The sequence below is a fragment of the Equus przewalskii genome, chromosome 7, assembly GCF_037783145.1.
Source record: "Equus przewalskii isolate Varuska chromosome 7, EquPr2, whole genome shotgun sequence".
Taxonomy (NCBI): domain Eukaryota; kingdom Metazoa; phylum Chordata; class Mammalia; order Perissodactyla; family Equidae; genus Equus; species Equus przewalskii.
Genome location: NC_091837.1, coordinates 31,289,446 through 31,304,663, shown reverse-complemented (window position 1 = coordinate 31,304,663; position 15,218 = coordinate 31,289,446). Strand labels below are relative to the sequence as shown.

At 39.3% G+C, this 15,218-nt stretch overlaps 1 protein-coding gene across 9 annotated transcripts in view; it reads left to right on the top strand.

Annotated features, from left to right (window-relative positions):
* Window positions 1-15,218, top strand: part of ZNF891 (zinc finger protein 891) — a 30,839-nt gene that overhangs the window by 310 nt on the left and 15,311 nt on the right. For 3 of the 9 annotated variants that reach the window (XR_011542518.1, XR_011542517.1, XR_011542516.1), the window contains exons 2-3: window positions 1,616-1,734; window positions 13,992-14,053. Coding sequence is in view for 3 of the 9 variants with exons in the window: in XM_070629443.1 (XP_070485544.1) it covers window positions 8,094-9,989 (1,896 nt within the window). In the remaining 6 variants the exon portion in view is untranslated. Of the gene's footprint in view, window positions 1-1,615; window positions 1,735-7,978; window positions 15,167-15,218 lie in introns of those variants that run through there. The other 6 variants (XR_011542515.1, XR_011542514.1, XM_070629445.1 and 3 more) reach the window with 6 other exon arrangements.

The following is a 15,218-nucleotide window of genomic DNA, read 5'->3' as shown; positions in this document are numbered from 1 at the left end:
GGAGGACACGTGGCGGGGAGGGCGGTGGGCGGCCCAGCCCTCACGCCGACCGGCGGTGATGGCGGGCAGAGGGGCGGCCGTGCGAGCGGCGGCGGCCCGGGACAGGCCCGAAGGCCGAGGCGGGTCCCGGAGGCGGCGGGTCCCGGAGGCTGCGGCTCCGCGGAGCCCGGCGAGTGCCCTCTGCCCCGCGGGAGCGGCCGCAGCGGGGCAGGGAGCAGGCGCCCGGACGAGCCCTCCGCTGTGGCCTGCGCCTGTCTGGAGGGCTGGGGCGGGGGCTGCGCCGCGGGCTGAGGCGCCGCCTCGCTGAGGCAACCGGAGTTTAGAGACTTGTATGCACCTTCTTTGGATCACGAGTTAAAGAAACTGCTGTGTTTGTTTGTTTTTTTTTTTTTATGAAACAAAACACTTAGGAGGGGCTGGTCCCGCGGCCCAGTGGTTACAGTGCCGCTCGCTCCACTTCGGGGGCGGGGCTCGCCGGTTCGGATCCCGGGCGCGGACCTGCGGCGCTCGGCTGCCGTGCCCTGGCGGCGTCCCACGTGTAAAGCGAGGGAGATTGGCACAAGTGTTGGCTCAGGGCCAGTCTTCTTCAGCCAAAAGAAAAATGAGATAGAAAAATTTGGACACTGCCTGAATATTTGATATTAAGGAATTACTGCTAATTTTGTTGGTGTGTTGATATTCTGGTTATGATTTTTGAAGAGTTCTTATTCACATGTAAATTTTGAAATATTTACAATATCATTCCTAGATATGCTTCAGAATAGTGATGGGTACAAGAGTGTTCATTACACTATTAACGTCAGAATAACAGCAATAGTTTTTTTGCTTTCAACCATTCTTGCATTCCTGGTTAAACCTTGCTTGAATGTGATATTATTACTTTAATGTACTGCTGTATTCAATTTACTAGTGTTTTCCTTAGGGATTTTTCAGTGTTCTGAATTAAGATTGCACTTTAATCTTTTTCCTTTGTACTCTCCTTGCAGCACCATTCTTTGTGATATACTGAGAAGATTTTACAAGTGTCACAAATAATATGGGAGGCACAGATTTTTTTTCTATATCCTATTCTGCAAAATAGTTTTTCACTTGAATGTTTTGGCCTTAAAATCTTTAGGAGTAGATATTTGACTTCTGATTCAACTTTTTTAATGGTAGTTGATTGATTTAGGTTCTGTAGCTTTTACTGAGTCAATTGTGGACACATTTTTCTAGAAAATTGTTAATCTTATCTGAATTTTCAAGTTTGTTGGCATAAAATTGTTCACACTATTCTGGTATAGTAATTTTTTGCTGACTTTTTAAATCACTGCTTTTTCGTGATGTTTTAAAATTGCTGTCATGATTGTAGCTATTTTTCCTTTTTTGGGTCTTTTATCTAGGCCACCGTCTCTTTTTTCTTTATTAGTCTTACTACATATGCATCTACAGTAATCTTTTCAAAGAAGCAGGTTTGGATTGTTTTTGTGATCTGTATTTTGCTTTTGTCTTATCTCTTTGTATTTTGGTTTTCTGTTAGAGTAACTTTTGCTCTCTATTTTTAAATTTTCTTTTACTTTGTTGCTGTTTTTCTATTTCTTGATTTGATTGCTTAGTTCATTTATTTTTTCTGTAGTTTATTCATGTCACCGAGCAAGGGCTCGCCTCCTGATGTGCACAGAAGCTGACACCAGTCTTTGAAAGAAGGACTTTATTGCACAGTCCAGGCTCTCAAATCTGCTTCACCCGTCCAAGGTAAGGGGTGAGGCTGAAGGGAGCAGGGAGGGCAGGCTGGTATGCGGAAGCACTGGCAGGGTGAGGCTCGATTGGCAGATCAAAATTTTCTCTTCTGTGCACGCTCCTGGCTGGCTCGCTGGCCCTGAAAAATAACCTTAACATCCTGTCGTTAAAATGGGGTCAGTTATGGGAGCTTACCAGGAAAAGCACAGTAAGCAAGGATGAAGTTGTTAATGCAGATTTAAGTCATTGCTTTCTCCATTGATAAAAGTTTCTGGAGATTTATAGTCATCCTTCTCTTCCTGGCACAGAGAGGAAGGCACTTACAAATGGAGATTTCTCTTATGTAGATGTAGGTTTCCCTTACAAAAGGGTAAGTTCTACTAGGTGTTCAGAGCTTTTCCTGTGTCTGTTGTTTTTTAATATTCAACAGTTGAAAATAGCCATGTCCCACAAATAATCCATAATCAATCTATAAATCAAAATTGGGGTGAGTTTATTATGAACCAGGTTTGAGGACTGTAGCCCAGGGCCTGCCTTCCCCAGGAAGGAGGGGCACCAAAGAAGTAAGCTGTACAGAGTGGTTGTGTACTATCTGGCAATAAAGAGCGTACATCATGTACAATAGGAATGTCCCTTTCACAGTAGTCATGAGACTGCTTTGCTGGCACAGCAGGTCAGAGGTCACAAGGTGAGCACAGCAGGTCAGTAATTAATCTTTAGTTTTTAGGAAGAGATGCTCGTCCTTAAGGAATGCCGATATGGGCTAAGATACATCTTTATCTTTAAGGGCATCATTCTTGTCTTTGGACATCCTGAATGTTTAAAGCAGATGTACAGTGTGTGCTCCACAGGTCATGTCAGCTGTTCTGAAAAAACATGGTCAGGCTGAATTAGTTTTAAACCAGATCGCTTCCTCATATACTCCAATGTATCCTATCGTTTTTCATTTATTTATCAGCTATAGGGGAGGAAGACAATTCTTCTATCCTGTAAGTCCTTCTTCTTGGTCTAAGAATTAAATTGACATGAGACAGAATAACAGTAGAAAATTAAAAAAGTTTAATAACATATATACATGGGAGAGACCCGGGAAAACTGAGTAACTCGCCAAAATGGCCAAAGCCATCACCTTAAACACCATCTTCAGCTAAAGACAAGAGGATGCTGGTCGTTGTGGTTTAGGTCTTCAACGGGGAGGAAGACAGTTCACATGGAGAAAAGCAAATGTTTGCTGGGCCATGTATAGACAATGAGACCCGAAAGAGATCTTTTGATAAAATGGCCCTTGCTAGATGCCATCTTGTCTACTACAGTTAGAATTATCTGTGGTGATAACTCATTCAGAATAATCAAGCCAAAGAGACACATTTTGGGGAGGCAAATTCTGTTCCTGGTCCTATAGTTACACTTACTTTCCAAGAGATGGTATATACATTTTTGAAAGTCTAATTGTTAAAAGGCTCATAATAAAACAGGAGGCCCCTGGTTCTTCTCAGTGGCATCCACTTTCAAATTTTTAAGCAGTTCTAGCTTTGAATTGTCTTCAGTCTTTTAATTTAATTGTTTAATTTGAGACATTTTTCAATTTCTTATTGTGTTAAACAAGAATTTTGACTCTTACACTTTGCCTTCCTTCCTACATCCTTAAATCAAAATGTAATTATATTGCAAGTATTGTAATGTTTTCTCACAAATTTTGGTTAAATGCATGTTTAGTGTTTTTATTGTGATGACTATATAAATAGTGTTTACTGCTGAGCCATAAGAAGTTTCTTTCTTGTACAAATTTTACTTTTCTTGTTTTTAATGCCTTTTTTATTCATTTGCTTTGTCTTCCTTAAACCTATGTAAGATGCCTTTCTTCCATTTTCTTCAAGGTCAAAGCTGTCATATAATCTTACCATTTCTCTCCTTTTTTTGAACACCTGTCTCCAGGAGCCTTCCATCTTCCTACAGTCTAGACGTTCTCTAGGTGCGCCACACACTGGTGTACTAGGTCTTCCTTTTATCCTCACCTCATCTCTGTGTTGGATCTCCTGTTTCCTGGAAACTTCTTTTTTGTTTTCTTGTGAGGAAGATGGTCCCTGAGCTAACATCTGGGCCAGTCTTCCTCTATTTTGTACGTGGGGTGCTGGCACAGCAGGGCTTGAGTGGTGTAAGTCTGCGCCTGGGATCCGAACCTGTGAACCCCAGGTCCCCAAAGCAGAGCACGTGAACTTAACCACTATGCCACTGAGCTGGCCTCTGGAAATTTGTTTTTGTTCCCTTTTTAGTGGATTATAATCTTATTACTTTCCTGAAAAAGGGTCTGTATGAGTTACATAGATGAAGGTTGTGTATGAGTAGAAATTATTTTGTCTTCATATTTGACTGGTATTTTGGCCCAGTATAGAAGTCCTGGATAGGAAATTATTTTCCCTCAGAAAGCTGGCAAAGCTAGATAGAAATTGGAGCAGTGTTACTGTTGATAAGTCCTATTCTGTGCCTGTTACTATTCTTTTGTATATAAACAATTTATCATCTCTTGGAACATTTAGGTTTATCAGTTTATCTTTGGTATTCAAAAATTTTATGGTGATATATTTAGTTCCAATCTTTTAAAGAAATTACCCATTTTGATAGATCAGTCCTTAGATACTCTGTTATTTTTAGGAATTTTTCCCATATTTATTTGATTCTTGCTTCCTCCCATTTTCTCTTTCTTTCTGGAACTCTGAATAATCTAGTGTGGGACCTTTGAAATTGATCATATAACTTTCTTACCTTTGCGCTCTCATTCCTTTATTTGGATGGAGGGGGTCTGCTTTCTGGAAGAGTTCCTCAACTGTAAGCCTTTTTACCTATTTTAGCTTTTTGTTATATTAATGTTAAATTTCATGAGGCCTCTTATAGTGTGATTTGACTTAAAAAAATCCTATAACATCCTACTTATGTTTTGCAAATGAAATACTTCTCTGATGATTTTTAAATTTTTATCATGAAATTTCATAACATAGAAAAGCGAAATAGTGTTCATCACTGTATTTTGAAGCAGATCTTGGACATGATGTATTACTTGTAAATGTTTCAGAATTTGTCTCTGAATGATAAGGACTCCTTTAAAAATCATAACCAGGACATTATTATCACACCTACAAAATTAGCAATAATTTCTTAATATCAAATATCTAGGCAGTATTCAAAGTTTCCATTTCCTAAATGCTTATTTTTTTTTTAACAATTTCTTTGACTCATGGTCCAAATAAGGTTCATGCAATTTTAATTCTCTTTTAATTTAAAGTGTGCCTTACAGAAATTATATCTCAATGTTGTTTCAAGTGTGTTTGTCTTATTATGAGCATCTTTCAGGATGCTGTTGTTGCTTTGAAATACGTCAGTGTCTTTTATATTGCTCTCACTCTTTAGCACACTATTAAATTCTACGTTGATATTGTTTTCCTTTAGTACTTTAAAAATATTGTGTGGTCTTTTGATGTCTACTTTTGCAGCTGAGAAGTCTGTAGTCAGTATGATTGGTATTCCTTTGTAGGTAGTTTGCTTTTTTTTTCCCAGTAACTTTAAAATTTTACTCATTATCTGTGACATTCTACAGTTTATGTTCAGTGTATCTGGTGGATTTTAAAAATCTATTCAGGGCCAGCCCCGTGGCCTAGTGGTTAAGTTCAGCACACTCCAATTCATTGGCCCGGGCTCAGTTCCCAGGCGTGGACCTATACCACTCATCAGCAGCCATGCTGTGGCAGCAGTCCACATACAAATAGAGGTAGATGGGCACAGATATTAATTCAGGGCGAATGTTCCTCAGCAAAAAAAAAAATCAGCATGGTTTGTGGTATATACATTTGAAGATCAAGGACTTATAGCTTTTTTTCAGCTTGGGGTAAAAACAACTATTATCTCTAGTATTGCTTTTTTTCTATTCCTTCTATCCTCCTCTGAAATTCCTATTAGATATTTATGTCTTTGATCCATCTGGGAAAGGGAATGTGTGAAGTAGGGTTTATGTTTTTCACAGACAGCTGTTTGTCCTGATACCATTTAACAACTAGTTCATCCTTTTCCCACTGATTTTAAATGCTGCCTTTATCATGTGCTAAATGTCTAGCTACACATGAATCTGTTTCTGAAGTTAGTCTGTTTTGTTTTCTATTATTGCCCCACTATCATTCTAAGTTGCCAGAGATTTATAATGGGTTTTGAAATAGAATAGGGCAAATCATTGTTTTAATAACTGCCTTGTTGTTCATATGCCTTCATTTTTCTATAAAACTTTTAAAATCACATTGTCATGTTTCAAGAAATCTCTATTGGATGTGTAAATTAATGAAATTGCCAATGCAATTCTAATTCGAGAAAATTTGAAATCTTTATTATGTTGAGTCTTCCCATCCATGAGCATGGTGGATCTCTCCATTTATTCAGATATCTTTTCCTGTTGTCTGGTAAAGTCTTTTAGTTTTTGTAATTAGTCCTGTAACTAGAAAGAAAACCTATGGGGAATGAAAGAATGATGCTATAATACAGTTCGTAGCTTAACAACTCTAACCAGAAAGCAAACTCATTTCCTTCTTTTGAAGAGGAAGTCTAACTTTCTGATTTTGTTTTCCTTCTGAAAGAAGCGTAGGGATGTGAAAAAGTAGCTCCTCCACAAAACCTTAATTGCCATAGATTCATTCAGTTTATTCAGTAAATATTTGTCGAGTGTCTCTCATGTGCTGAGGAATGTTCTAGGTACTCAGAATACAGCAATGAGCAAATCAGACAGAAATCTATTTCTATATTATTTATACTAAAGTGGCAGAATACAATCCGCCTGTCAAAGATCTTTGTCTAAATAAAAATCGTAGGGGCCAGCCCGGTGGCACAGTGGTTAAGTTTGAACATTCCGCTTCAGTGGCCCGGGGTTCGCTGGTTCAGATTCCAGGTGCAGACATGGCAGCGCGTGGCAAGCCATGTGTGGTAGGCGTCCCACATATAACGTAGAGGAGGATGGGCACGGATGTTAGCTCAGGGCCAGTCTTCCTCAGAAAAAAAGAGGAAGATTGGCAGATGTTAACTCAGGACTAATCTTCCTTGGAAATAAATAAATAAATAAAAATTGTATAATTTTGTCCATCAAAACTGAACTCTACTGAAGTATAATACTGAGGTAGAATGCTTGCATTTGAAGGTTATTTAATTTTCAAAAAGTGAGACTTGTAAAAACATTAGCATAATAAGTTATGCTATGATTTGTTGTAATCTTTAAAGTATGCAGGTATTCACCTTTTGTATCTACACTGAGTTGTTTAGCTATTTATATTAAAGCCATTGTAAAAATTATTCAGCCATAAAAAAATTGACATTTGGGGCCGGCCCTGTGGCCTAGTGGTTACATTTGCATGCTCTGCTTTGGCGGCCCAGGGTTTTACTAGTTCAGATCTTGGGCGCGGACATGGCACCACTCATTAGGTCATGTTGAGGCAGCATCCCACATGCCACAACTAGAGGGACCCACAACTAAAAATACACAACTATGTACTGGGGGGATTTGGGGAGAAAAAGCAAAAAAAAAAAATTGACGTCTAATATTGTTAATATGGCTAAAGCCTCACTCCCAAAGCTTGGAACGTAGTTCATGCTTCTTTGTTGATTCCTGTCCAGGTTTAGATGGAATAAGTTATCATAAGGAAATATAGACTTTGGGGAGAGAGATTAAATTGGAGGTAATCAAATGAACATTTGTTTCAAAGTCTCGTATCTACTTTTAATAACTCCAATAAAATTCCTCAGTAGGGTAGCAGCCAAATTATCAGCCCTAGTAATCATATGTGATGTTATTCAGGTAAACATGAAGTTACATATAGGACAAATAAATTTTCCTAAAACATTTGTGTTTAGCAGGAGAATTACTTTTCCATTCCAAAAAATTAACTTTAAAAGTTGAAAAATATTCATGAAATTTAATTAAACAACCATGCCTTTTTTGACTGGTTCTCATTAGCTTTTAATTTTTATTTTTTTAATAATGCATGCTCTTTCCACCGAGGGCTGAGAAGCAGTCTGCAGGAGAAGCCAATATAAATAACCAAGATGACAGTCTAGAAGGGGGCCAAGGGTGACTATATTGCATGTTAGTACAAATCCCAGTAAAGAGTTTAAACTGATCAGATGTTTCTGGGAGGTAAGTGAGAGGGCCTACAATTTTTTTTACCTTGCATCCAATGGGGCCCTGTTTCCACCTTTCTTCTTTTACCTGAACCTGCCTCTTTGGCTACAGGGAGGACACCCAGTGAAATGCATCCCAGCCCTGATTGGATCAGAGAAGCAAGAAAAGAAACATCCTGATCTCTCTACCCTATTGTGTGGGCAGCTGTTACTTTCAGACTCTCAAGATGACGGCCACTGACCTATCCCCCATATGGTCTCTGCCTGCACAGGACTCTGCCTGTTTCTGTGTGAGAAAATCTGAGGAGGAAAGGATGGGGGCTGGATTTCCGGCAACGTGGTTACAGGGACCAGTGACCTTTAAAGATGTGGCTGTGGAGTTCACCCAGGAGGAGTGGCTGATGCTCGACTCTGCTCAGAGAAGTATGTACAGAGATGTGATGTTGGAAAACTACATAAATCTCACTTCAGTGGAATATCAATTATGCAAGCCTACTGTGATCTCCCTGTTGGGTCAAGAAGAGATAAGAATTATAAAAAGGAGAATTCCCCAAGGCACCTATTCAGACTGGGAGATTCAACTTAAAGCCAAAGAATCAACTCCTAAGCAGAATATTTTGGGGGACAAATTGTCCAATGGAGTGAAAATGATAAGATTCACAGTGGATGATTGGTCCTCTACATTCAGAGAAGACTGGCAATGCTGTAAGATCAGAAAACAGCACAAGATTCCAGAGGGACGTTTGAGGCAAGTGACATTTAGCCAAAAGAAAACAGCATCTCAGGAGAGACTCTGTGACTGTCATGAATTAGAGGAAAACTCTAAGCTTAGATCAAAACTTGTTTTTTCAAAGAGAGTTTCCACCAGTAAACATTGCCATAAATGTTACTTAGATATTGAGTGTTTAAAACATAATTTGATGCTAAACAATTATGAGAAAAACTCTGTAAGTGAGAAGCTCTGTGAAAGTTATGAATATGATAGTGCCCTGTGGCATCTTGAAAGAACTCAAACAGCACAAAAAGAGTCCACGTGCTCCAAACATGGTATACACTTCAAACATAATTTGCCTCCTCTATGTAACAATTTTCATGTGGTGGAGGATTCCTACACATGTAATAAAAACAAAACCTTTTGTCATCGTTCATCCTGTAAGCAACAGGAGCAGACTTCTACTAGAGAGAAACATGAATGTAATCAGTGTGGAAAAGCCTTCAAAAGGGTTTCTAATCTTATTTTGCACAAGAGAAATCACAAGAGTGAGAAACAATATGAATGTAAAGAATGTGGGAAAGTCTTCCATGATTCCTCAACCCTAAGGAGACATGCAAGAACTCACACTGGTGAGAAACCCTATGAATGTAACCAATGTGGAAAAGCTTTTAGTCAAAAAACGTCTCTTAAGGCTCATGTGAGAACTCACACTGGAGAGAAACCTTATGAATGTAATCATTGTGGGAAATCCTTTGGCACAAGTTCTTACCTTATAGTGCACAAGAGAATACACACTGGGGAGAAACTCCATGAGTGCAGTGACTGTGGAAAAGCCTTCTACACAAGCTCTCATCTTAAGGTCCACAGGAAAATACACACTGGGGAAAATCTTTATAAATGCAGTGACTATGGGAAAGGTTTTAGTGGTCGCTCATCCCTTAGAATGCATGTGCGAACTCTTTCTGCAGAGAAACATTATGAGTGCAATCAGTGTGGAAAAGCCTTTAAAAGGATTTCTTATCTTACTTTGCACAAGAGAAGTCACAAGGGTGAGAAACAATATGAATGCAAAGAATGTGGGAAGGTCGTCCATGATTCCTCAACCCTAAGGAGACATGTAAGAACTCACACTGGTGAGAAACCCTATGAATGTAACCAATGTGGAAAAGCTTTTAGTCAAAAAACGTCTCTTAAGGCTCATGTGAGAACTCACACTGGAGAGAAACCTTATGAGTGTAATCACTGTGGGAAATCCTTTGGCACAAGTTCTTACCTTATAGTGCACAAGAGAATACACACTGGGAAGAAACTCCATGAGTGCAGTGACTGTGGAAAAGCCTTCAACACAAGCTCTCAACTTAAAGCTCACAAGAAAATACACATCAGAGAGTCCCTACGAAGGCAGTGACTCTGGGAAAGTTTTTAGTGGTTGCTCATCCCTCATATGGGAGAGAAATCCTATGAATGTAACCGATGCAGAAAAACCTTCGTCAGAATTCCTCACTTACTACACACAAGAGAATTCTGACTGAGAGACAAACCCTGTAAGAGTTGGGAATGTAGAATTGCTTTTTGCATTGTCTTAAGGTGGGCTCCAAGCTCATCGTATCAGTCTTTGTTCTTTAAAATAAGCATTAAAGCTATAAATAGTCCTCTAAATACTCTCATAGCTACATAGCACAGTCAGCTCTGTTAATTTATCTTGTTTATTTCTAAATGTTGTCTAATTATTGATGTTTTTCATCCATCGCTATTTAGAATTGTCAGTTTTTAATGTGTGGGGTAAGATTTTCAGTTACCTTCTTATTATTGATTTCTAAGTTAATTGCATTATGTCCAGAGTATCTGGACTATACAGTAGTACTTTATTGGTATTGTCTTGAGAGTTACTTTCAGGCCTGGTGTGGCAGATATTGCTAGTAGCCAGTCGAACAGCCAGCTCATGCTTCCCTACTGACAACCGTCTTTTAGCTCACAGCACCAATGTGTCTAGTTATGTAACTCTTGTCAGCCTCCTTGCAGCCCAGTGTAGTCATACACCTCATTCTCCAGTAATCAAAAGTAGATCACTGGGAAGTGACTCAGCTGGTTTTTTCTCTGTGCCTTTTGCACTTTGCCTTTCTGCCTTCCCTATTCTCTCTTTGAATTTTCCATTCCTAGAACTGAAGGACCCATCTTGTGACCATGAGAATGATAACCGTGGCCTTAGCATGTTATAGAAGAAATAGATCCTGGTTCCCCAGAGACATCTTTAAATGGCTGTACCAGCACTGTACTGCTTACATCTGGATATCTTTTTATGTGAGAAAAATAAGCTTATTGACCTTTTTAAAAGCAGTGTATGAATACAGTCAATATAGTAACCTTGTCTAAGAAAAAGGAGAAGACCACAGAGGTATGTAGAGTTAAATGTTTTATGTTGGATGTACAAATTTGGATAGGAACATAGAAAAGGGAGGAATGTTGACAGAACTTTTTTGCTTAGGTTGGAGATGATGGAGCTGAGGTCACTGAAAACAGGTGATCAGAGAAGCAAGAAGGAAATCCCAACATTTCAGTATTAGAAACCAAGAGAGTTTTCAGTTAGAGGGGAAGTTACCAATTTTAAATGCTGAATGAAGCCCTTGAGATTTTGCTACTTGGTCTTACAGATGCTGACCAGGTTAGTTTTGTTAAAAAAGCAAAATATGGAAGGAGGAGCCTATGATGGAAGAAGAAGGTGGTAGTTGCAGTTTTAGCAATGTTAACTTTATACAGAATTCTGAGACATCCAGACGAACAGGCCGATAATGCAGTTCTGGACCTGAGGAGGTGTCTGGGATAAAGATACATATTTCAGCAACACCAGTAAGATAGGCTTTGTGGAGGTGACTGAGATTTCATAGGGAAAATGGATGAAAATGTGAAAAGAGAATGTCTACCACTGACCATGAAGACCGCCTATATTTAACAGTAGGATAAAACAAGGAACCTTAGTGGATAAGAGGAAAACCAGAAAGACTGGAGTTTTACCAAACCAAGACAAACGTGTTTCGAGAAGGAAGGTAAAGTCAGTTGTTTTAAATACTGTGTGAGGTCAAATTAGATGAAGTCTTGGAAAGTGAACACATCATTTAGCAATGTGAAGATTATTGTTGACCCTAGTTGGTGATAATGACATGTTGAGGTTGGGTGGTAGGTTGGTATGAGTTTAGGAATCAGTAAACCATGAAGAAGTAAAGACTGAATATAGATAAGTCTGAATAGTAGGAGAAAGATAGCATAGTAGCTGGAGAGTGATTTGGTCAAGGGAAAATATTTTTAAAACTATGAGGAACTAGAACATGTTTAAATTCTAATGTGATGTATCCGGTATGGAGAGGCTAAATATGCAGGCCTAGAAGAGGTACAGGCGATACCATAATGTTCTTGAGGAGGGGGTGGAGGTACCTGGAACACAGATAGAAGGGTTGATGTTTGCTATAAGAAGGGCTGCTTCCACCATTCAGAAGAAAAGGAGGAATGGACGGGTTAGTTTTAATTACCTGTTTCCTTATATGTAAGTTAATCGAGCTGTCCCCAGAGCATCTGATCCATACAGTGCTGTTTGTTTGGTTTCTTAAGAGCTGCTTTCTGGCCCAGTGATCAGACACTGCTGGTTGCTAACCTGATACACATTTCCTCCTCCTCCTTAACTAATAGAACCCCAGTTTTGCTTAGAGTAGCAGCATGTCCACTTAGACAACTCCTCCCCCAAGCCTCCCTGGCCAAGAGTAGCCCTTCCCCCTGTTGCTAGCTAGTAAAATATAGACATGAGATTGGAAGTTTTGTGGTAAGATTGTCTGCTGAGAGTAAAATGGATGAACGACCTCTCAGAGGTTTTAGTGAAGAAGATGCTCATGCATGTGAAAGTCTTGCCTGGTTAGCAGTGGGCCTCTAGTGGGGAGGAAGCAAAGCAAACAGCACAGTGTAGGAAGGAGGGGTCCAGTGGAATAGAGACCGCAACAAGGAAGAAAGACGGAGAGTGGGATGCCAGCTGGGATAAGGAGCCTCAAAGCAGGGGTTTTATGAGAGGCTGCGGTTGTTAGAAGCAATACTGGAGAGCATGGGGGCCACAGTGTGCGTGGAAATAAACAGCCCTTCTTTGATGATTGTTGTCAAGTAGGTTTTTTCCAGGGCATAGCCAAGTTTAAGTTAAGGCGAGGCAATGAAGGGAAAGTTTAGGGAAGTTGTCGAGGACATCAAAGAGCTTGTCACTCAGGGGAATCTCAGAGTGCACCATGGTAACGGTTTCCAGAAGGGCAGGAATTTGGGGTTTCTGGATGGGGCATGAGGAATGCAGAAGATTGTCATGATGACAGTACTGAGAGAGAAACTAAGATCAGAGCTGGGGGTTGGCTGAGACTTTCGGCTGTGACCAGTCAAAACAATTTGGAGGGAGGATGGATGAAATCCCAGCAGGTTCTAAGAAGACGATGGACACTTGGGTCTAATACGATTCACGTATGGCTTGGAAAGGAGAGCCTGCAGTCATGCTGTGGATGCAAGTATTCCTTTGGTCTGCTAGGATTAGCAGCCCTCAAGGGTATAGCAGTAGCAGGCACCAGCTGGAAAGTGATCCCAAATGCACGTGGTCCTTGCATGAGGGGATCATCTTAAGTGGTACTCAGAAAGGGGGGTTGTGCTCTGCTTGGTTGGGGATTGGAATTTATGTACTAATTTTGGCACACCAGCAGCTGTGGACTCTCAGTCTCACCCAGAGGACTGCACCTGGATTTTATTGCAATGGCCTCATGACTCGTTTCCCTGACTCAAATCTTACTTTGTTCCAATGTTTTGTATGCAGCTACCACAGTACCCTCCTATTATTTTTTATTCTTGTTGGTAGCTTTTAATTATAAAACTAACGCATGCGAGAAAAAAACTGTAAACCTCTGTCCTACGCAAGAGAAGGGAAAGCCTTTCCTCATTCCCAGATTCTGCTGCCTTAGAAATTTAACACTGGACAAGTGAACCTTCTGTCAGACTTTGTTCTGTGTACGTACAAATATACTGTTTTCTTTTCATAAAAGTTGTCATACCTTTCATTCCATATCTTTTTTTAAAAATATCTTTCTATGTCAGCATATGTAGTTCTATTTCGTTCTTAATAGCTGCTTAGTGTTTGATCATATGGATGTACCATAACCTGTTTCATCCATTTTCCTCTCCAGGTGTTTTGTAACAAGCAGCAATAACGCAGTGAACGATACTGTTTATATAGCTTGCTTTCCTTTCCTCTGTTCTCCACAGTGCTCCCAGGGTGATCCATTGAGAGTACTAAGCTGATTATATTACATTTGACTTTTAAATCCTCCACTGCCTTTTTCCTCCTTTAAGATAAAATCTTTTTACAAGACTTTTCATGTTCAAACTCTTAACTGTCTTTCAGGCCACACCTCTTGCTGCTACTCTTCACTCTCTGGACCTTAACCTGGCGTATGCATCCTTTAGGTATTGTATCCCATATCTGCTTTAACAACGCTTTTCACACTTTCACAGTATTGCCTGTTTAATTATGTATCTTGTCTTCTAAACTGTAAGGTGGGAACTTTAAGTTGTTGAGTGTTTTACTCCTAGTACTTGACCCATAGTAGGTATTCATTTAAATGTTTAAGGTTTTTCAATAAATTTTGTGCCTTTTCTTTTTTGCTTGGCATTTCATTGTAGGCTTAACTTAAAATAAGGGCCGGGTTTTAAATGATTGTATAAGGCAAAAGTTGCATGGAGTCAGTATTTTTTTCTAAGCACTAGAGTCACGCTCAGCATTGCAGGTGTTCTACCAGGACAGGCACGCAGAGACTAACACTGTTGAGAGAGCTGCAGCTTAAGGTTTGTTCACATTCCCTCCCTCTCTCATTCCCTCTCCCACTCCCCGGCACAAGCCCGTTAGTTTCTTTTGTGTGGTCAGTGTTCATTTGTTGCTACATTGTATATTATATTAAAAGGAGTGGAATGACCCAGTGTTGGTGAGGGTGCAGTGTTCTTTAGGCTTCTGATGGAAGCGTAAATTAATACAGCCTGTCTGGGGGACATGTAAGCAGTGTGTGTCCAAAGTGAGAATATTCATAACCTTTAACCTAACAATTTTTTCTGAGCTTTTATAAAAGAACTGCATTCAAGCATGTATAAGTAACATAGTCTTCTCAGTTTTATGCTGTAATGAAAAACTGGAAAATTCCTAAATTCATAATAATAGCTAATTGGTTTTAAAAATTATGTATGTCCATAAAATGGAATATAATGCAGTCATTAAAATGTAATTATATATTTATTGATGTGGATGTATGTAATATAGTGTGATTTTTAAATACAATTACACAATATCAGAGTGTGAACATGTTTTTATTAAAAAATATATTGTAAATATATATATATATGTGTGCACTGAAAATATCCTGGAAGCATGTAAACCAAAATGTCACCAGTGGTTATTTCTGAGTCATAATTTTCTTCTTTTACTTGTGTGTTAAGTTTTCTAGTTTACATAGGAAACAAACCTAAGTTGTCTATTTTTTTAAGTAAGCATTTCCATATGAACTTAATAAATAATTTCCAAAACAATGATTTTAATATCTTCAAAGTTGTAAATAGATTTGCTTAGCCTGTTCTTGGATAT